The 23844-nt window shown below is 36.6% G+C and overlaps 1 protein-coding gene across 1 annotated transcript in view; it reads left to right on the top strand.

Moving 5' to 3' along the window:
* The first annotated feature begins 5406 nt into the window (after positions 1-5406).
* LOC121373563 (high mobility group protein 20A-like) overlaps positions 5407-23844 on the top strand; it is a 33020-nt gene continuing 14582 nt past the window's right edge. Inside the window, exons 1-5 of the mRNA XM_041500245.1 lie at positions 5407-5500; positions 12090-12241; positions 17759-17841; positions 19512-19555; positions 22437-22646. Of these exons, the coding sequence (XP_041356179.1) occupies positions 12120-12241; positions 17759-17841; positions 19512-19555; positions 22437-22646 (459 nt within the window). The 5' untranslated portion in view covers positions 5407-5500; positions 12090-12119. The remainder of the gene's footprint in view (positions 5501-12089; positions 12242-17758; positions 17842-19511; positions 19556-22436; positions 22647-23844) is intronic.

Below are 23844 nucleotides of genomic sequence, written 5' to 3' on the forward strand. Positions count from 1 at the left end.
GATGTAGCCCAATGGTAATGATGTTTGATCGATCCCCATCGGTGTGCCAATTGGGCTAATATTTCTTGTTCAAGCAAGTGCACCACGATTGGTCTATCAAAGGTTGTGGTATATATATATATGCTACATGTATCCTGTCTCTGGGATGGTGCATATAAAAGATCCCTTGCTACTAATTGACAAATACCGGCCTCAGTGGTGTCATTGTTAAGCCATCGGGTGCGTGCGTAAGGCTTTCACATGCTCATATACCACGTAGGTTTCGAGAATGTCCGCCCCAGGGTTCTGCCCCTGGGAAGCCAGGGGCCCAATCTGGGGCAGATAAGCTATTGGACATAAGGCTGGTAGTTATTGGGTCTGCAGCACTGCCCAGTACCGACTCTTACCCAGAGCAAGGTTTAACAACTTAGTGGGTAGGTGTAAGATCACTATACCTTCTTCTCTCTGACTAACAATTAACAACTAACCCTTTGTCCTGGACAAACAGTCCAGATAGCTGAGGTGTATGCCTAGGACAGCATGCTTGAACTTTAATTGGATACAAGCATGAAAATAAGTTTAGAAGAAGAATGGAAAAATGTAGCCAGTTTTCTCTCTAAGACTGCATGTAAATGTCAGCAATTTTTTTTATATCTACATGTATACATATGTATGTATTGCTATTTGGAAGTACTGCTATTTTATGAATAAATTTTATCCAGATTCAAACATTTGTTTACTATGGGCAAAAATCACCCTGCCCCCATACGAAAATGGGAGCCCATACGGTTATGCCTCAGGAACTTTATCATGTCAGGGCTTGAACTTAAGAATTTGTCTCCCATGCCAGGGTCATAGCTAGGATTTTTTTTTTTTGGGGGGGGGGGGGGCAACTGAGTAGTCAATAGTCTAAAATTCCTTAAACAGTTAAGAAGAGAATTTTCTTTTAGTTTCTATAATGCTTTCCGGATTTTTTCGGGGGGGGGGGGGTCCCCTGCCCCCCCCCCCCCCTCTAGCTACGGCCCTGCATGCTTTGAGTGAAACGTCCCACCGACGGCTATTGTGAGCCTACCTATGGCAATTTTTTAAAAAGTGACAAATAAACATGACTAAAAGGCTATTTTGCTCTATGTAGACATATTTCAAATGTGCAAATGTTAAATATTGGCAGACAATGTACACCAGGTGTATATATATTTTGCCATTGTTGAGGAGCTTTATCGATAGCAGAAAAGTGGCATTGGTGATGGTCTCTACCTACGGCAATTTATATCTCAACGACAGCAATTGCCGTCAGTGTCATTGTTAAGTTCAAGCTCTGTCATGTGTTCCATAAATTGATGTCTTCCAAAAAAAAAAAAAAAATGGTTGAGCTAGATTGATTTTTGGACACTTGCTGTGCAACACAGCTATAGTCAAAGTGAAAAATGCCTCACAGCAAAATCAATTTGTTTAAAATGCAGTTGGAACATTAATGTAGTTACAGGACAATAGTATAAATTAGGATATGCATCGACTATGTACCAAAAATATTCATGCAACTGAACCTAAACAAAAATCAGAATGAACTGACAAATATTAATTGTCCCCTATGAATGGCATATATTTAATGGCACCTCAGCACTTTTTAAACTACTAGTGGTGTTGTTAAACAACAACAAAAATTTTAATAAATTTGATTAAACTATGGCTATATATATGTATTTGATCATGCAGCAAGGACTTTACCACTGGCCTACATCCTGTCCTGAGACGATGAATAGGTGATAAGTACATTCATGCAAGTGTATTACAGCTGTAAAATAAATGGATGGATGGATGGATGGATGGATGGATGTAATGGACAGACAGTTGGATGGAAAAAAGAAAGAAGTGTTTTATTTAACGACACACTCAACACATTTTATTTACGGTTATATGGCGTCAGACATATGGTTAAGGACCACACAGATTTTGAGAGGAAACCCGCTGTCGCCGCTACATAGGCTACTCTTCCGATTAGCAGCAAGGGATCTTTTATTTGCGCTTCCCACAGGCAGGATAGCACAAACCATGGCCTTTGTTGAACCAGTTATGGATCACTGGTCGGTGCAAGTGGTTTACACCTACCCATCGAGCCTTGCGGAGCACTCACTCAGGGTTTGGAGTCGGTATCTGGATTAAAAATCCCATGCCTCGACTGGGATCCAAACCCAGTACCTACCAGCCTGTAGACCGATGGCCTGCCACGACGCCACCGAGGCCGGTGAGACAGTTGGATGGATGGATTAGTCAATGGAATGGATGAACAGATGGTCATATTTATGGACTGGTTGAGTAACAGTTGGTTTATAAAATTGGTTGGATGAAAAGACAAATGAATGTATATAAATGAAAGAAGTAACTAAATGAACAAACAAGTGAAAGAAGGAATAAATGGATGAATATGCTAAGCCATGAACTTAGTGCAGATTATCTTTAATTTAAATATGGACATCTAAATGTTTATGTTGAAACCTATAAATAGCTTCTCTCTTTTGTTTTGAATAGCAAAATATAACACACAAAAAAAACCATTAAAGAGACATACCCTAGTTTTTAAACACTAAGGCATATTTTTTACTATTAGAGCCTTTTTGATAACTGAAATCATACTTTACTTTGATTTTATTGTTTAGATTATCCATTTCCGTACATCTGAAGTGTTTTTGATCATCCTGAAATGGTAAAATACCCTCTAAAAATGGACTGTTACTTCTCAGATTTTGTGATATTAAAAGTTAATATCACAAAATGCTTTTCTCATATTTTTAAAAATGCACTACAACCATTATACACAATACTCATAATAACCACAACAACCGCAGTAGCAACAACATCCCATCACATTTTATAACAACAATAAACAGTAAACAAACTATAAAAAAAAAGCTTGTATACAAACCCAATCAGGGCCTCTCCATTGTTTGATCTCCAAAGCAAACGGCATTGATTTTATAGATTATCGCACATAACACTAAGCTGTCTGCAGCAATTAAGCCATGAGTCTATTAGCCTTTTACGGAGTAGGTTATTTTCTACAGTAGGTCACTTCACAATTCAATAAAACGGACCAATTCTTCTGTACTATATAACAGAGTCTATAAGACGGCGTCTGGTTTTGTCCAATACACACTAACACAGACTCAAAGAAACGTTGTGCATTAAAACATCAAAGAAAGCCGACAGGCACCGACATACGAATACGGTACCGTTATACCACTGCATAAATATAATAATAAGGTATCTACCTTGAAAATAAACATATTTTGTTAGTAAACATTGCCATTCAAATGTTTTGTATCTATAAATAATTATATATGTATACACTCACCACAACAAAACATCACAAACGGTAATATATTCGATATCCATTCGATACGACTGAAACACACTTTGTCGTTGGCTGAAATTTGCATACGGTATATTCTTTAGCCTTAGCCGACTGACAGCCAGGTTTTGTAACACATGCGCACTTGCAAATAGTCCATAAAAAGAATTAGCGGCAAATACGATTACTGAAAATATATTTAGCATTTCAATTATTGCGAATACAAATTCCAGAAGGTTGACAGAATAAATATCATGTTGGCAACTGGAACTTTATTTCATACTGTTCTTTTGTAAATTAATAACAAAACTGAATGCTCCAAAAGTGTTATTTCGGCATAATCAAATTTAATGTAACTGACGTTTCGAATTGTTCACGAAGAGTTGTTGCCCCTATTAAATCTAATTACCATAACAAACTTATACCAAACCTCGAGTGAAAAAAAGTGGAACAAATAAACATTTTAAAACCGATTTGTAGGCCTATTCTGAAACAGGCACGGCGGAGCAGGGGGTGGGTGGATGCTGGAGGGTGGACTTTACAGGGCCGTAGCTAGGATTTTTTGTTTGGGGTGGGGGTGGGGTGGGGTGTGTGTGTGTGTGGCAACTGAGTAGTTAATAGTCTAAAACTCCTTAAACATTTAAGAAGAGAATTTTCTTTAAGTTTCTATAATGCTTTCCGGATCTCCCCCCCCCCCCCCACGCTAGCCACGGCCCTGCTTTAACACCACAATAATTAAACAAAAAAACAAAAAATTATTGGCATTTAATGGCATTTTTATGGCATTTACCAGAATTTACATGTTATGATGAACTAATTTTAGTTTACTTGTAGAATGCAGACAGGAAATTGCACTTCAGGATATTTATGTCGAGAACTCTCTCGAATTCCAGTCAGGCGCGGATGCAGGATTTCTGAAGGGGGTGGGGGTGGGGGGGGTGTCCAAATGTGATGACTGATATCTGAAACGGGGGAAATGCCATTTCAAAACAAAAACTAAAGCTTCTTTACAACCGTTACTTCTGGTTTAAACAATATTTATTTTACAAAAAAAAAACATATTGGGACTGGTCAACAGGCTTAGCCTATATTAAGACCTCACCCTATATTTTACATGCGGATACATGTTTTAATACCACAGACTTACATAGTAGATTTGAAGAAAGGAAGAAAAGCAGAATGGGTAGAGAGTAAGGGGTGTAAGTATATAGTGAGTAGAAAACTGCAGAACGTTTACATTGGATTGGGGAATGTCTTGCCTAAAATTAGTGTAAACTTTAGAAGATAAAAAAAATTTTAGTAGCAGTTCATGGGCGTAGGTCGGGGGTGGGTCGGGGGAAGGTCCGGACGACCCCGACCTACGTCCATGAACTGCTACTAAAAAAATTATAGATTTTATATGACTTAGCTGTGTTGCAAACATTTATTTAACATGGGGGGGGGGGGGTCGAGGTGTTTGGCGAAGCCTATGGTGGGGGGTCTGGGGGGCCTTCCCCCCGAAAATTTTGAAAAAAATTGACCCCTTCTAGGGCTATTCTGAGGTGTTTTCTGCTGGCTAGCCGAGCTGCTTTCTGACCACATTTTTTTGAAAAGAAATTACATTAAAAATCGGGATATGAAATTTGTTTTCGCCTTGAGCGGGGGGTGGGGGTGGGGGTTCCGACCCCCCCGTGCGCACGCGCCTGTTAACAATACGCTAATTTGATATAGCAACATTTGGTAAATGTTTGACAAATACATTTTATTTATTATATGAAAATAAGTATATTATATACAATGGTCATTGTTGTTTCAACGTTTTTTTTTTTTTTTTTTTTTTTTTTTTTTATATTATATTACACATTGAACCACTATTTTAACTTATTCTACAAATAAAATAAATAAAAGCAAAATAAAAAAAATAAAAACGATTTACTTTTCAACAAAAGTGTACTTTTATAAACATAATTTAATTATTTGTATACATCAAAATTAATGGAATACAATGTTAATATTAATGAACATAAAATTGTATTATTATAGCCTTACCTTGTTACATTAGGCCTATTCCTGTTCATGAATTGGTCTGTGTATTCATCCGCATTACAAAGGCGCCGCCATTTTGAAGAAATTTTGGTACCCCCCTCTACTGCATATTGCAATGAAAACAAACGCACATGTCACAACTAGCCGGTAAGCAATCATGCAGTTAGCGTTATTGTGTACTAATGTTTATAGCTGTAACGACTATATCGGACGGATGGTACAAGCTTATGAGAAATATTTGGATTATGTTTCCGATTTCGTTCTGTTGAGTCGTTCAACCGGTCGTTGTTGTATTTTATAATTTGCGTTATTTTAAAATTATCGTAAAAGTCGTCTTTTCGATGATAGACCCATGTAGTAAAACTTGTATAAGTTTACCAATAATGGAATAAATATATAAAACAATTCAAGAATGTGTTAGTTTTGGGTGATTTTTTTTTCTTTCAAGCAGTTGTGACTAACTGCTACAACATGGATTATCTCCCTTTACAAATTACATTTTTTTTGTGCATATTTTAATTTTTTACGGGTAGTCTCACAAGTTACATTTTGTGCAACCCATTTTTGTTTTGTGATATATAAAAAATTATACCTTGAATCACATGCCCACAACAAATTACATCCAAATAATTAGTCGTTAACAACTATGATATATTTAGTTCATCAAGATTAACCTTGAGTGCAAGCATAATGATAATTCGAGGTTATCCTGCTGAGGCATTAAGCCGTTAGCAGATCTGAACGGTTCCAAGGAATTTTGCTTGGAAAGGAATTGCGGTCAAAATAACGACTACCATCACGTTTTCCCACCCTAAGGCTATGAGAATGAAAGTTATAGATTTGAGTCCACCGCCCGCATGCCGTAAAAGGTACTGCTGAAAATTTTCATTATTTGCACAAAAAAGTCACTTAATGATCATCAAACAAATTCAAGTTCCAAATCGTCAATAGTGGTAATGTCTACGAGGTCCTTTGTGCCAATACTGCCATCTCTGTCATAAATTCTGAAGTGTAGCCCAGTAGAGCATTGAATCCTCAAGCAGGAAGCAGTATATTCCAAATCATTTGGACTTGAATCTACTATGGAAATAATAGATCAATAAAAATAATGAAAAATGAAAAAAAGCCTCATGTGTTTTTAAAATTGTTTGGACGCAAATCTATAACTTTCATTCTCTTGGCCTAATCGTGTATTGTGAGAGCTCATGGAGACCAAGAAATACTTACTTTGAAACAATCTTCACTTTGAATTAAAGGAAAAAAGTCCAACTGTGTTTTTTGTTTCACCGAGCCGATTTTAGCTGCCAATTAAGCTGGTAGACAATTTCAACAGACACTCATGGCGATGTTTTAAACACCGGACTCTTACGCCTATCGGTTGTTATCTGTATTTCCCACACTTTTAAACACGGTTATGCTAATTATTAATATTCACTATAACTTAACAATTTCAGAGTTTTAAAGAGTAATATCTGTATAATTTATCCAACATAACAGTTTTATTATTATTACCTGTCACATTATAAAAGCAGGGTATGGACTTTTTTTTGACTGGCCAATCGGGCCACTCAGCAACACTTTGACTCGCCTGTACAACTCTTGAATGCGACCAAATTTGGTTAAAAAACACTTACTTAAATTGCACTTTAAAAACATGTTATTATATCATACAAACAATAATAACAACACAAAAGAAGGAAACAGAACTTGCTTTTAGTTTTATTACAAACTTGTAATTAAATTATAATTATTATGTTGTCACGAAACCCACACAATCAAACATCTGGAATGTTTTACCAAGGCTCGGTCTTAGAATGATTAAGCTAGGTGCTTCTATGGCCGTGTGATGAGAAATTAAAAAAATATTAAGCTGACAACAATCTATACAAAAGTAATCACATCCACTAGAGAAATAAAACACGCAACACAAGTTAAAGGCATAATCACTATTTAACAACACTCACATGTGCACAGGCAATGATAGCTGTTGTTGACATCGCTCGCAGTGACAATTGGGTTTTTGGTATTGTAGACTGTATATTCCATAAGAAACTTAGAAAAACGTCAGGCTTGTAAACAAAATCTTTCTGCGAAACAACGTAGCAGAATGTGACAAGTTGTTCCGATTGTAACTAAATGGAAAATAAAGACGGATATGGCCAAGGTGTTCTGATTGAACCTACGAATACATTTATGTGGCCCGAGTTTTTGCCGAGTACAAAATCAAAACCGGCCGAAGCATTTCGAATGGTTTTAGACTGTTTGATAGACTGGGGAAGTGGTCGCTATTATTTCCTATATGGGTATTGTTGTGCAGACACTAACAGGAAAAAAGTTGAAAACAGTAAATAAAAAATAACTTTTCGATCTCTTACAGACATTAGTTATTTGCATTTTGATACATAATACAATATGCAGAAATTTTCGGTCGCCATGATATGGTTTTGACTTTGCCGACACTATTTTGACTTGTCATGGGTGATCGGGCGACCGTAAAGTGCACACCATGTAAAAGGGCCTGCAGATGGATAAAATTAATATGAAAAAAAAAACCCAACATATTTATCGGTCAATCGGGTTCTGGTCTTTACGAAACTAGTTGAACACCCCCATCTTCAGGGGTTGAAATCTAATTTTTGTACCACTATCCCAAAGGAATAGTGAATTTCAAAAAACACTATTCTGTCTAAAAATGTACTATCCCTTGAATTATTAATGTACCACTAATTTTCCTGACCTACGTCGCCCTGTACAACATTGCGTAACGAACAAGTGTTTATATACCAGTCTATGCATTACTGCATCCTAGCTGGAATTACAAACGAACTCACTCCAATCATTAGTCTCGATCAAAAAGACGTATATTTTGCACCGGTAAGTGCATGATAAAGGTCTTAGTAGCGCGAAGATTTGTTCTGAAGAAAAAGCGTAAGCGGAATAGTCACAGGCGATTTTCAGTATTCCGTGCTTTATTTTCACTTTCATGACGGAATATTGGAAGAATTGTTTTACTATTCCGTTTCAAAATTTACTATTTGCGAAATAGTGTAAAATTCTACCCCTGATCTTACTGTAGTAAAGAATGATTTTAAAGTGATACTTCAGATGTTAAACAAGTGCTTAATAAAACGGTTATGTTGTATAAATTATACAGATATTAGTAACAATATAAGACTATGAAAATGAGTCTTGGTTGTTAATTTGATTCTGTTTTTTGTTTTTTTATGAAATTATTAAGTTATAGTGAATACTAATAATTAGCATAACAGTGTGTTTAAAGGTGTGGGAAATACAAATAACAACCGAGATGCGTATGAGTCCGGTATTTAGAACTTCGCCATGCGTCTGCTGAAATTGCCTGCAAGAAATTGGCTGCTAGAATCCGCTCGGTGAAAAACCCCCAACACAGTTGGACATTTTTCCTTTAATTCAAAGTGAAGATCATTTCAAAGAAAGTATTTCTTGGTCTCTATGAGCTCGAAATAGATCACAATACACAATATGGGTGGTATGGGTGGTAGTCGTTATTTTAACCGCAATTCGTTCAAAATTCCTTGCTTGCACTCGAGGTTAATCTTGATGAACTATGATATATTATGCTCCAACCTTTAATTACTGATACATTTTACCCATATTATCAGGCATCGAAATAAGCATAGTGTCTGGTAGCCCATTTACAAGTTACCACAAAATTTAATATAGCCTGGTAACTTATAGGTTACCACAACTATATGAAAGTTAGAATTTAATTCCTGTTACTATTACTTTTAACGTGGACATTCTGAAATTGTATCGGTGCGCGCAAACATCGGTACGAGAAACGAAATACGGAAGTAAATTTATCTAGTGGGCACTGCTTAATCTTCTGACTACTGCAGGCGAGATATCTCGCCCGACGCCACGTCAGTCGATATACTGTACACTGTATACAGTGCATTCCCCAATTCATATTTCCCACCGTTTTGCACACGACACTCACCGGAAACGGAAATATAATTAAAGAAAAAAGTTTTTTTTTCAAAATGGTGGTTTTTGTTTTGATTTTTTCAATTGAAAATACCTTGAAATTTTGAGTTCAAAAAGTGGTTTTCGGCAAGTCTTTTCGCTTGACAACAATGGCGGCACGTCGCGGTAATGTTCAGGGATCGATAGCTGATTGTAACAGCTAATTTGATAATAAATTTGATCATTTTACCAACAACGAAAATTACCAAATATTGCAATATGAATCGTAGTTCGGGTTTTAAAAAAAATTCTGGTTAGAAAAGCACTGTTATCGGGAATAATGGACATAAATACTGGACAGCTGGCCACAAATGCCCGTAAGTAAACGCAACTTTTTCGATTTTTTGCCTAATTTTAATCACCATTAGCCGATCTAAAATAATAAAAATTACAAAAAAAACCCACGAAAATAATACTTACCAATTCATATATGAACTTTATTTCATGTATTTATGAAACATTTAAGTGAATATATGTGAGTAAAAATTATAAACTTGTACCCACTCAACGTGGTTTTTGTTAAAAATTAATCCAGTAGTCTAAAGTTTAAATGTGGATTGCTGAGGTTGCTTGCAATTGCACAAGTACGCACTAGTGCAATTTCATACGAGAAAACGAAAGGTGGAAATAAATTCATCTGGTGGATGCTGCTTAAATGTGGAATGACTATAATTGCTTACAATTGCACAAGTGTGCGCTAACATATATGCAGTTCCTTACGAGAAAATGAAACGCGCAAGTCCGGAATACATTGCCTGGTTTATGTTCGGAAACGAAACTACCATTACGTTGAAATTTTTGTTGAGAACGAAACACTGTTTCTTACATGTGGTAACCTCCTGGTAACCTGAACAACCGTTCTCGACTTACTTCGATGCCTGCATTAGTAGAGGGGATGATTTTCCGGGATCACAGAAAAACGGACAGAATCGCAAAACTGAGACGGAATCTGCAATTTTGTTTTTAAATAACCTTCAAAAGTTTTATTTCTGGTTCAAGCACCATTATAAATCTTTTTGGTAGTTTTAAGATTCAATATTGATAATATACTATGTGTTTTTGTATGCCAACTTTCGTGGAGTGCACTATATGGCTAACACTTAAGAACTGTTCATTCTCGGAAGGTTGCTTAATTGCCGTAAGCTTGCAATAAAACGTGACTAATTTCCTGTGTCACTTTTTTATGCAGTGAAATAACTTGAAATATAAAATTAATCATGTACTAATACAATTTTAGAATGTTGATTATATAATAAGATTTCTAGGACATTCATTTTCGATATTTTTTAATAATACTCATTACGATTTGTAAGCATAATTGATTTTCATTGGAAAACATAATTTCATAAAACTTCGGGTGTACTCGTTAATCTTTATGGAAGCATTTCACATTTATATTCTGTCCCATGGGGAACGCCTTTTTTCATGCTATGGAATTTACTCCAAGTTAAGTTTGGAAAATTAACATGAAAACCATTGTCGCCAGCAGGGCAAGTTGAAGAAAAATCTTACTGGCCCATATCAAATTCAAATAACCATCCAATTATCATATTCAAATTTAACTGAAGAGCCAAAATTAAACCTAGAATGCGATTTTTTTTAATAATAACCATGTGCTAACCGTATATAGTCCATTTGTGTCAAAAAGAAAACGGATGAATTGGCATTTAACTTCATAATGAATCAAGTTAAATTTTTTATAAAAACATGTTATTAAGTTTTAAATATAAAAGATCCCTTGCTACTAATGGAAAAATATAGCAGGTTTGCTCTCTATATGACACTGTCAAAATGACCATATGTTTAACATCTAATAGCCGATCATTAATAAATCAATGTGCTCTAGTGGTGTCATTAAACAAAACAAACTTTTTCCTTTTTTTTTAATTATTCAATACTCAAATTAAAATCATTTGTCATGCCATACTGCTAACATGATGTAAGGTAACAGATCATTTACTATTAAAACTAAGGGGGTAGGGGGTGATGGATTTACCTGTCACAGGATCGAACCACCTTGGTGGATCCATTCAACTGATTTTATTTTACACGTTCCAACCAGCGCACCACAACTGGCCAAAGGCTGTGGTATTTGATTTCCTGTCTGTTGGAAAGTGCATATAAAAGATCCCTTTCTGCATTAGCCAGTTTTCTCCGATGACTATGTATCAGAATTACCAAATATTTAACATCCAATAGCTGATGATTAATTAATCAATGTGCTCTGGTGGTGTCGTTTAAAAAAAAAAAAAACTTTTTTTTATTAACACTAGGAACATTTATGAGGACTTAGTCTTTATAGTATATTTATTTGTTTGCAGGTTGTCTTTAGGGGATATGTGCTCTTCTCTATTGACAAACAGTATGCATATAACTTTGATGCTTGATCTGTTGCCCTCATTGGAATCCCCTCCCCCCCCCACACACACACCCCAATTGGTGCCTCATTACTGGGACCTCAAAGGCTTTTATATGTACAGGTATGCACTGTCCTGTGGGAAATTTAGTAACTTGTATGATAAATCTGAGTGAAACACTAGCATAATTATATTTATACATTTCAGTTATGTTTTATATCTGACTTGTTGTTTTACAGAGACTGTTGATAGATAGTGCGAGTCGTATTTACTAGCCCAACATTGAATATCAGTAGTCATGGGAGTAGGGCTGCCATAATCTAGAGGCCCACTACATTTCAGTTATGTTTTATCTCCGACTTGTTGTTTTACAGAGACTGTTGACACATAGTGCGAGTCGTGTGATGGATTTGGGACCGAACGCCAGCATCGACATGTTGTCCAGTATGTCGGGACTGAAGGTGAACTTCGAGAGTTACGACGACGACGTGTCTAAAGAAAGCAACGACCTAACCGTGGATGCTGGGTAACACACGCGGAAACACTGTCTCAAGTCTTAATCTGCCATTGCAGCATGGTTTTATCATCCATTAAAGGCTTTTATAGGAGATCTCCCTGGCACTATAATTTGAGATATTCTCAGCAGGAGATATCACTTCTTATAATCTTAATAGACCTCTTTCGCATTCCACTGCACATGTGCCCGTTGCGGGGTAACTCGAGGACGCAAACCACAAACTCATGCGAGATCTCGCAAAAATAGACCTGTGGACAAGTTACTCTTGAGTGCCTAATAAACATAGGGGCTGAATAAGCATAGGGTCTGGAAAATTTTCTAAAATCAATTAAAAGTAGGGTGCGGAATTAGCATAGCATGTGGAAATTTAGCTAAATTGTAAAAATTTAGAAATAAGTAACTTGTAGTAAATTCCATAGTATGAAAAAATGTGTTCACTATAAACATATGTTTCTATTATCTAATTAATTAAAACTGTAAGTGTGTACATTTAAATGAAATTATGATAATTAATGTGAGGCGAGATTGCAGCTTTGAAAAAAAAATCCAAAAGTTCCATGCAAGAAAACGAAAACAATTTGGGTGGATGACAGCTCGCTAGATTCATCTCCTATGTTTAACACATGGTCAATTATAACAAAACGTAATTTCATCAACTTAATTTTTACCTGGATCATTCTTTATTTTTAAAGCATAGGTGGGGACACTTATGATGCCAGGGGCTGGCATGCATAAATCTCAGCTGAAAATTCACAAACAACTGTGGTCATCGGCCATGCCAGCTGTTAGCAGAACGCGCCAGAACTGGAACGCGGTTAGGGGATGTAACTCTGCCTAATTTTTCTCGCTAATTTCTAATAAACTCTATTTGCAAGTGAAAATAAAAAGGTTGAGTGGAATTTGTAATTAAAATGAGTGGAATTGGTAATGTCAAAAAATATATATATAAAAAGAGGAAAGAATGTAGATAAAGTTTGGGCCAGTTCCCCTTATCCTAAAGGAACTGTACTTTATGTACTCTAGTATACATAGCTTAAAAAAAGTCATATTTACCTTTAAGAATTCGGTACCCCCGTCTTCAGTGTTTGGTGAAAAGATGAAGTGCTGAAGTGTAATTGATTAATTTATATAAAGTGCTTGCATGAACTGTTGCATCGATTTACAGGCGAGTAGTCAATCGAACGCATCCTAGGAATTTACCCAACCGAATAAAACCGAACCGAGCCGAGCGATAAAAACAAAATGGCGGCCAACAATGTTCGGAAACGTGTGTTTACATTTTGTCGTAGAGTAACATACTTTGTTGTACCTTAATGGTTCAAATGATCAATTAAGCAGAAAAACAATGTATGTATATTAATAAATAAATAAATGTATTATCTGACCACAATAGTTGTCATTTTATTTGACAACTCTGAAAATTGTAAATTCCGTTTAAGATTTGCAATTCCGTCCGCGATTCCATGATCGTGGAAAATTGGTACTCCTAATAGAGGCTATATGTAAGCATTTGATAAATTAAGAATAATTATTATAATAAGCGTTGGGTGCCGAATTAGCATCGGGGGTTACATTTTTTTTAGATGTAATTAAACGTAGGGTGCTGAATAAGCGTAGACACCAACATATAAACGTAGGTGTACGTTTATTTGGCACTCGAGAGTAGGGGGCATAGACAATGGGAGGCCACACAATAGGAATGTGAATATCTCCATGATTAATTATTCTATAAGTAGGGAACCCGAAAATTCTGTCGATGTCCAACAAGACTTATTGGAGACATTTATGAATTATTGCTTATCACGAAATAAAAATATTTTGTTGTTAACGCCCGACAAACCATTGGTTCAGATCCGTACGCAATAAATATCGGATATGGGCTGAAATAATATTAATGTGTGCACGCATGTATGTATGCAGATATTTATTGTATTTAACATAATTTAAATATTTATAAAGCATTATACAGATAAATACATTCAGGATTCTTGTGGGAATTTCTTTTCACCAAGTTATTTAAAATTTTGTTCGGTATTTGGAATAAAATTAAATGATACATATGAAAGTTGAGCTATGGTATATAAAAATTAGAATCAGGCCCGTAGGAACGATATCTGGAGTTGGGGGAGAGAAGGGGGCATAATCTGTAGTGGAGGGACACAGTCTAGTTGGTGTGGGTGGGGGGGCAAAAGCCATATTTTAAACCGGGTTTATAAAAGTGGGGCTATAGTCGTTTCCCCCCCCCCCCCTCCCCCCCCCTCGCCTTCTTGGTTGCTACCAACCTGAGAAAGATCAGAAATGTGACTGTATTGCATATACAGCTATTTAAATTCGAAGCAAGATTATTTAACTTAAGAAAGATTAAGTTTTATTTATAACAGATTAGACTAGCCGACATCTTGATAATATAGCTACAAACTCAGGATGATCTCTTTATTATAAACTCACGAGGGTTTATTATGCGCAGTCATAAGGTACTTCGTTTGAATATTTGAAGCAAACATATTAAGTACCATGTCAGGCCCGTAGCCACGTGGGGGATCGGGGGATTGAGAGTTCTGCTCAAATGAAAAAAAAAATTGGATTTTACATATAAAAGTCCTTGTCCCCAAATGACCGGGATAATGTAACAAGAATGTCTGTCTGAGGTTCCATTTGCTGAAAGTTCGATCCTCCTCAGTGGGTCCGTTTGATTATTTCCCATCCCAACAAATGATCCATCAAAGGACGTCGTGTATGCTATCCTGTTTGTGGGATGTGAGAAGTATGCTAGTATCATTTATTATAAATACATTGGTACGACTGAAAACAAACGGTTTCTTGGCGTGGCTCTGTGACCAGGCCATTTTACATGCATACCACAACGTAATGCAACTTGTTAACGTATATTTCGCAACAAAAGTTTGTGTATTATTCTCGAGTGTAACCGGTGTCATCTCATTGTTTGGCAAGGGGTTCTATATATATATCTATGTCTATATGGGGAACACACACACCCGTCTACGGTTCTGCGCCTTTGGCACTCGTGTTTGATGAGCTCCATTTACATGAAATTTTGAAACCCCCTCCCCCTGCTAATGATGCTTGCTACGGGCCTGAAGTTATATGCATTATTCATAAGTTAGACCAAACATCAAATTAGGATTGTATCGGGTTGCATGGGTCTACCACTCTGGAAAAGTTGCTGCACTTTATGTTATGTATAATCATGTACATTATAAAAACGTGTGATACTTGCATACCATATCGATATATAAGACTTCTCCCTATACTTGTAAATGTGTATCAAAGTTCTGATGGTATCGCTAACGACCAATGTTCTCAGGTACAAAATACAAAATAGTAACCAAACACTATTGTACATACAGATATATGTTTACTTCAAACTGATATTCACGTAAAGAAGAAGATGTCATCTTCTAAATTCGTCAAAACAAACAGCGCAAACAGCATGTCAACTTCTACTTCCGCGTTTACGTGTGACTTTGAGCTGCGTTTACTCGGTTTCTGACGTCATGCTAAGTTGTAAGTTTTTGCGTGTGATGGCTCATATATGTTTTAAAACTTCATAAATATCAGATATTATTTCAAGTGAATTTGTATGTATCTGATATTTATAAATGATAGTGAAAATATAATAAAATAATAAATTAAATAAATTAAAATAAATAAATACATAAATAAATAATTTGTGGATAGACATGTAACATTGATTAGTAGTTGTACGACTGTCTTTTTTTAATGAAACTATAAGGGGAAAATAGAGCTGTGATCAAGGTCTATGTGTGTTAGGGGTTTTGTTGGGGTTTTTTAGGGGGAAGGGGAGGCTTATTTTATTAAATTTTAAATACTGATACATGTGGAGAATTAAACATCACTGAAAATCTGCGTGAGTATTTAACTATAATTCTAATTGTTAAAAGTAAAAAACACATTCCACTAAAGTTAAATTTATTGTATAAATCTGTTAATTTTGCAATGTTAAAATACCCTTGACAGGTGGCTCCAGAGACTTCGTCTAAGTTAATGTTTCACTGCTTTTGGTCTTAAACCATTTCGATGTAAACTTTAGTAGATCGTTTTTCGCAACCATTTTAACATCTTATACAAAATATGTACGTTAGTCGCTAGAGATTCACAGCTCCTACGAAGCTACTCATGACGCTCATGACAACTGTCGATCATGCCCCCCAATTTGCATATAGCCTTGATACTGTCCAATTCGGCAAAGAACGGTACTCTTCGCGCAGTGGGAATGTGAATGAGGTCTATTGGTCAAATTTTAATCACGAAACGATATTTTGTTATGTCACTGTGTTTGTTTCAGCGCTAAACCTGTCATTAGTGACGTCACGCCACTGTCGTTCTGCTAGTAAACAAGTCTACCACTGCCAAATATAGTGACATTCAACCCACATTACTGACATTGTTTACAACTGTCGCAAAAGAAAACAATGATAATGGATGATAAAAAGAATACCCTCCTCATGTCTTGTGATATCATAATTTATCGGCACTCGTTGATAAAAGTATAAAAATCCTCGGCAAGCCTCGGATTTCATACTTTTATCAACTCGTGCTGATAAATTATGATACCACAAGACACTCGGGGAGTGTCCTCTATTTAACTTATATACAGCCTAACATTTCAAATTAAAGTTTGTTTTGTTTAACGACACAGGGCTGCAGAAAGTACTCTCCCGCTCGCCATATGTTTAGAGTACAAATTCTGACGGACGAGTTCATAAAAGCAACCACCAGTCCGACGGTCTATCTGTCTTTTTTTTTATTTTGTTTGCCACATGATGTTGATCATTTACCAAGTGTTCTTAATAGCGTTTTGTCAATATATCTCGGGATTGTTACTCATTCCAACCAGTGCACCATAACTGTCTGTAGGAAAGTGCATATAAAAGATCCCTTGCTGCATTAGGAAAAAATATAGCAGGTTTCCTGTGATGACTGCGTGTCAGAATTACCAGATGTTTGACATCCTTTTGCCGATGATTAATAAATCAATGTGCTCTAGTGGTGTCGTTGAACAAAACAAACTTTTAGTGTCTTGATAAATAATGCTAATCTTGTAGTGAAATAGGTTTATTTGAAAAATGTGTGAACATATTGTGTAGTTAAATTAATTTGAAATTAGTGTAATTCAGTGTTCATAGCGGTCTTGAAAGTCTGAATTTAAACAAAATATTTTTAGGTCTTTGAAAGTCTTTGAATTGTAATAAAAGTCTTTAAAATTCTCACAAATCATAGCCAAAGCAATGATGTTATCTTTTACAGCTGCATGCACTTGATAGTTTTCTCCAGTTACAAGCTTTAATCTGTCATGATGCATGTAAAAAAGCAAAAAATTTGCCATGGATAGCAACATAAACAAACTGATTTGGTATTTTTATTACATTTTATTGTCTTTGACCACTGTGTAAAAGTCTATAAAAGTCTTTGAAAATGGCAGGTGAAAGTCTTTGAATTTGTTGGCTATGGACCCTGTAATTACTTTTTTCTCTTTTTTTTCAGTTTTCCACCTGGTGATGGTAATTTTATGTCTGGTGGTCAGAAAGGTTCCGACATGTCTGGCTGTTTGACGGAAATCAATCCAGGTATGTATGATGATTATGTAGGTCAAAGAATCGCGACATAGCCAAGCAGTACAGCGCTCGCCTAATGTGTGGTCGGTCTAGGATGGATCCCTATTGGTGACCCATTATGTCAAAGGTCGTGGTATTTGCTGTCCTGTCTATGAGATTGTGCATACATAAGATCCTTTGCTACTAATGAAAAATATATAGCAGGTTTGCTCTCTAAGACTATATGCAGGGCTAGCTTTGGCACTTGCCAAATTTACCTATTGCAAATTTTGAAAGCAGGTGGCAAATTTTATTTTAATTTGGCAAAATAATTTCATGTAGTAATTGAATTTTTTTTATATATAACTGTCAAATTGTGCAATTTGTGAAGTTTAATAGACAGTTTGTGAAGTTTAATAGACAATTTGTGAAGTTTAATAGACAGTTTGTGAAGTTTAATAGACAGTTTGTGAAGTTTAATAGACAATTTGGCGAAATGTTTTGTTCACCCATTGCTAGCTCTATATATGTATAAAAATACCAAATGTTTGACATTCAGTAACTGATGTTTAATAAATCAACGTGTTCTAGTGGTGTCGTTAAACAAAACAAAACTCATGTAGGTCAATCCAGGGGGGCAACAAGCAGTTGTACCAGGCATACATTTACAAGTGTTTTGTATCTATTTCATGAAGAAAATTACATCATTAAGGAAAATGGAGCTTTTTAAGGACAAAAGAAAATGAAATATGTGTATATCTAACTATATTTGTTGTTCTATTTATAATAGTAATAAGAATTGTGGTTGAGTCATAGATTTACGCTTACGTGCAAAACTAGACTTGCAAATGTTTTGTGAAATTGGGTCCAGGTATGTAGATCTATGCAGTTAATTTTATGTTCAGGGTGATCTTTTGTCTGTGAATCCTCATGTTGTATACTTCAAGTTGCTGGTACAATGTCCACCATGAGCACAATCCAAGCAAAGATCACTTAAATGATGCCAGACGAGCATTCACATGAAGCTTTAAATGAAATTCATTTAAAAATGTATTGCAAGATGATCGGTTTGCATCTTGTAAAACTGGGGAGGGACGTAGCTCAGTGGTACAGCGCTCGTCTGATGTGCGATCGATCCAGGATCAATTCTCATCGGTGAGCCCATTGGGCTATTTCTCGTTGCAGCCAGTGCTCCACAATTGGTGTACCAAAGGTCGTCGTATGTACTATCCTCTTTGTGGGAAGGTGCATATAAAAGATCCCTTGCTGCTAATTGAAAAGAGTAGCCCATGAAGTGACGACAACAGATTTCCTCCCTCAGTATCTGTGTGGTTCTTGATCATATGTCCGACGCCATATAACCGTAAATAAAATGTGTTGAGTGCGCACACACCCCAAATCCCTTCTAAAAATGTCCAGGCTGGATGGAAGCAGGACCGATCATGAACCTTTCCTGGTAAAGACTTTGGTACATTTATAACAGTTCAGTGTTTTAATTGGTTAAATGATAGGTCATGAGAAATACAAGGTAACGTTCATTTTTGTCACACCATCATTGTACATTGATTTTAACATATATACATGTAGCTGATGTTTTTGCCCTGGATTATTAAACATTAATTTTGTTTGTACCTTCATTCGTTGTTAAGATGAGTCAAAATTGTAATTAAATGAAAACTGATGAGCTATCGCTGTCTTTTCAGTTTCATTGCAAGGAAATGCTGGTGACCTTCCAGAATCTGCAGAGGCAAGTATATACCATGGGCGTAGGAATGTACCAAACAGTGTGAGGTTGAGGCACACACACATATACATGTATATAAATACTGTGAAAATATATAAAAACCATCACTGCTGCTACAAAGTGTGAGGGGGGGGGGGGGGGGGGGGGGCTCATGTGTTCCCCTTCCCCCACCCCCATGCTTCCTACGCCATACATACATGTAGGCTTTTGTTATGCCTGTAATTCCTACATCAGGGCATAAAATTTGGCACGAACGATTTTGTAGTTCCTCTGTCGGTTATGCAAAACCAATATGGACACGAACGATGGATCGTTCATACAAAAACTATAATCGCTTGTCAGAAAATGTAAACTGACGTGTTTTGGCTAATATAACTATTTTTGGAATAAAATAATAAGAGAACGGGCCTAGGATTGCAGGTGTGAGAGAGAAAAAAAAATGTAACAATGCAATCTGGACCAGGACGTTTATTTGGGAAATCCCTTTCTCTTTTTTTTTTTTTTTTTTTACATCATATCGGCTTTTGATTTACAAATGACATCACGACTTAACTACGCGGTCTCGTGGTAAATATTCTTGCACACAATAAACTTGTGCAATAAATAGGAAGCGAAAAAAACGTATGTGAAGTTCTGTATATTTATTTATTTTTGACACCTGTGTGGTTACGTTGAAATATATGCATTAATTCTGAAACATGTATTGTAATGAAAACACAACCCTTGCTAAATCAATTTATTAAAATATGACATACACAGCAAAGAAAATAGTACGTTTAATAAGGGACTTTAAAATAACGAAGTGGAAATTAGAACATGATGAAACACTTGAGTTGCATCATCGATTGGATCGATCGAGGATTCACAGAACTTCGGGTTTTTCCGTTCAGGCCCGGAAGCTCAATGCTACCGGGAAATCCCCGTTTCGTTCAGACTATTGTTTGGCACCAACAAGTACTCCCCTGTAACAGAACCGATGGGGTAGTGTGCTGAAATGTAAAAGTTAGTCCCAGCATACCAAATAATAATAATAATTTAGTATTTATGATAAGAATTTAGAGAAAAGGTACGAAAATCGCCCATCTTAGATTCTCATTTGATTACCATTGCCGGTTAACCTTTTCATTTGTATCTGAACCACTGGAGAAAATTGTTTGTGCAGACACTAAAACCACACGAACGACATATCGACATATCAAATTTTATGCCCTGCTACATCCACTTGTGGTTGTCAGTAAAAAAAAATTGCAACATGTTATCTTTAATGATCCAGGCAGTGGTTCGCTTGAGTATTGTCTGTTATTTCTTTTACGTTCATTGGGGTATGAACCTGAAAAAATGCTGTTCTCACGTAAGTTTGCTGATGATTTTTTTTTTATCAAACCCAGATGAATGTAAAAGAAATAACAAGACAATACTTATAATTAAATTTGAATCAAACTTGCTAATAATAACACTAAAAGTGCAGACTTTATTTTTATTTATTTTTGGTCCATAAACAATAATGCTCAATAAGACAACTTGCCCGTATAAAATGAGATATGACGTTCCTGGACGATGTTATTTTTACATTCATAGAGATATTGCTATGTCTGGACCAGTGGGATGACGTTATATTGCATTGAATGTAACAGAAATTTAATTATAACTGATGTAACAAGACTAGTATGTACAGACCTGTCTGTGGGATGGTGCATATAAAATATCCCTTGTTGCTATATTGAAAAGAATAGCTTTAGGAGTGGTGACAGTGGATTTCACATTGTTATCTGTGTGGTCCCTTTTGTTTCAATCACAAACAGTGCAGCACAACTGGTTTATCAAAGGCCATGATATGTCCAGTCTGTAGGGAAAATGCACACAGAAGATGTATTTTTGCTGATGGAGAAAATGTAGCGGGTTTTGTCACCCGAGTGAGCGGGATTTAGCTCAGTTGGTTGAATGCTCGCCTGAGGTGCATGTGTCGCAGAATCGAACCACCTCAGAAGAGTCATTCAACTGATTGGTTTTTTTTCTCGTTCCAACCAGTGTACCACAACAGGTCAAAGGCCGTGGTATTTTGTTACCTGTCTGTGGGAAAGTGCATATAAAAGATCCCTTGCTGCATTAGGAAAAATGTAGCAGGTTTCCTCTGATGACTACGAGTCAGAATAACCATATGTTTGACATCCAGTAGCCGATGATTAATTGATCAATATGCTCCAGTGGTGTCGTTAAACAAAACAAACTTTTTTTGTCACCCGAGATCTTTAAGTCGAAACAAGTCGGTGGACGTATTCTCTGATTGATTTTTTTTTTCTGTCCCAACCAGTAACTGGTGAATCAAGGACCAAGATATATGCTAAGATCCCTTGCTTGCTTACTTATTTATGCTCATCGTCCCTTCAGGGGCATAGACAGTTTTCCAGTGTTGTCTGTCCTGGGCTCTGGTTTCAAGCTGCCTCCAGGTGTATCCTGTCTTCTTGGTGTCCCTTCGCCACGTGTTCTTTGGGCGGCCTCTTTTTCTTCTGCCTTGTGGGTTCCAAATCAGAGCCTGCCTGGTGATATTCGATGCTGGTTTCCGGTAACAAGACTGACCAATCCATCCCCATCGTCTCCTTCTAATCTCATCTTCTCCAGCAGCCAGTTGGTGTGTTCTCTCCCACAAGTCGATGTTGCTGATGGTGTCTGGCCAACGGATCTGGAGGGTTCTTTTTAGACATTTTGCTGCTAATGGGAAAATATGGCCGATGAAGGAATTTCCATCCAATAGCTGCTGATTAATTAAGGTGCTCTGGTGTTGTCGTTAAACAAAACAAACTTTTAACTTTATTTGCACAAACGAGGAAGCTATTAATGTTATACAAAAATATATCTAGATTTTCTCTTGTATTTTTTTGTGCAGACTAAAAGAAAAGGTGGATGGCCAAAGGGGAAGAAAAGAAAAAAGAACATGAAAGATGTCAATGCTCCAAAACAGCCCCTAACTGGTTACGTCCGGTTTGTCAATGAACGCAGGCAGGCTCTACGACAAGAAAATCCAAACCTGATTTTCTCCGAAATAACGAAGATGTTGGGAGCAGAGTGGTCTAAGCTGCCTCCACAAGAGAAACAGGTATGTGCAGGCATGTATATATTCCAAGCTTTGAACTACGGGATCTGCATTTAGTAGCCTACGGGTCCCACCTTTTTTTTCACCCGTAACGCCTCAACATATTAAGCTGAAATGTTTTGTGTATAGTTTTACAAAGTTGCATTTACAGATCAGGTTTTTACTTTCATGGTAATTTACCCATTTTTGACAGAGTTATGCACCCATGAATTTCGGGGAGACTTTTGTTCCCCACAATGTTAAGATGTTAAGGTGAAATGTTGTGCATAGTTGTACACAGGTACAGTTACAGATCAATTTTTTCCTTTCATGGCGATTTGCCCATTTTGGACAGAGTTATGGCCCTTGAACTTCGGCAATAGAAACATTTTTATAGAATTTGTTTTCCATAATGCCTCAAGATATTATGCTGAAATTTTGTGTACAGTTACAGATCAAGTTTGTACTTTTATGGCGATTTACCCATTTTTGACAGAGTTATGGCCCTTGAACTTGGGAGATAAAAAATACATGTATTGCTTTAGCAGTACTCTTGGCATGCTTGTTAAAAATCATCCGATGCAAAACATTTCAGCTCTGTATCTTTGATGCATTCCAAACAAAAGTCGGGGAAAACTATATGTTGGACAAAGAGACACAGACAGACAGACAGACAGAAGGAATGGATGGATGGAGACGAAACCTATAGACCCCTCCGTTTGGACTAGTAGGAGGCTGATAACTACAAATACCGACAAATGACCTTTATTTACCAACAGTATGTAGTTTTCAGCTTTTAAAAGATCATTTCCAGACATTGAGGGCAGAACGTAGCCCAGTCGTAAAGCATTCGCTTGATGCGCGGTCAGTCTAGGATCAATCCCCATCGGTGGACCCATTGGGCTATTTCTCGTTCAAGCCAGTGCTCCACAACTGGTGTAACAAAGGCTGTGGTACGTACTATCTTGTCTGTGAGATGGTGCATATAAAAGGTTGCTTGCTGCTAATCGAAAAGAGTAGCCCATGAAGTGGCGACAGCGGGTTTCCTTTCTTAATATTTATGTGAATGTCCTGCGCCATATAACTGTAAATAAAATGTGTTGAGTGCGTCGTTAAATAAAACATTTCCTTCCTTCCAGGCATTGAATGTTGTGGTGTTTTTGTTTTAGGATTCCATCGGAATCACAAAATGAGTTAATATATCTAGTATTTTGGGATTCAA

This window comes from Gigantopelta aegis, chromosome 5 (assembly GCF_016097555.1).
Source record: "Gigantopelta aegis isolate Gae_Host chromosome 5, Gae_host_genome, whole genome shotgun sequence".
In the NCBI taxonomy this organism is placed as follows: Eukaryota; Metazoa; Mollusca; class Gastropoda; order Neomphalida; family Peltospiridae; genus Gigantopelta; species Gigantopelta aegis.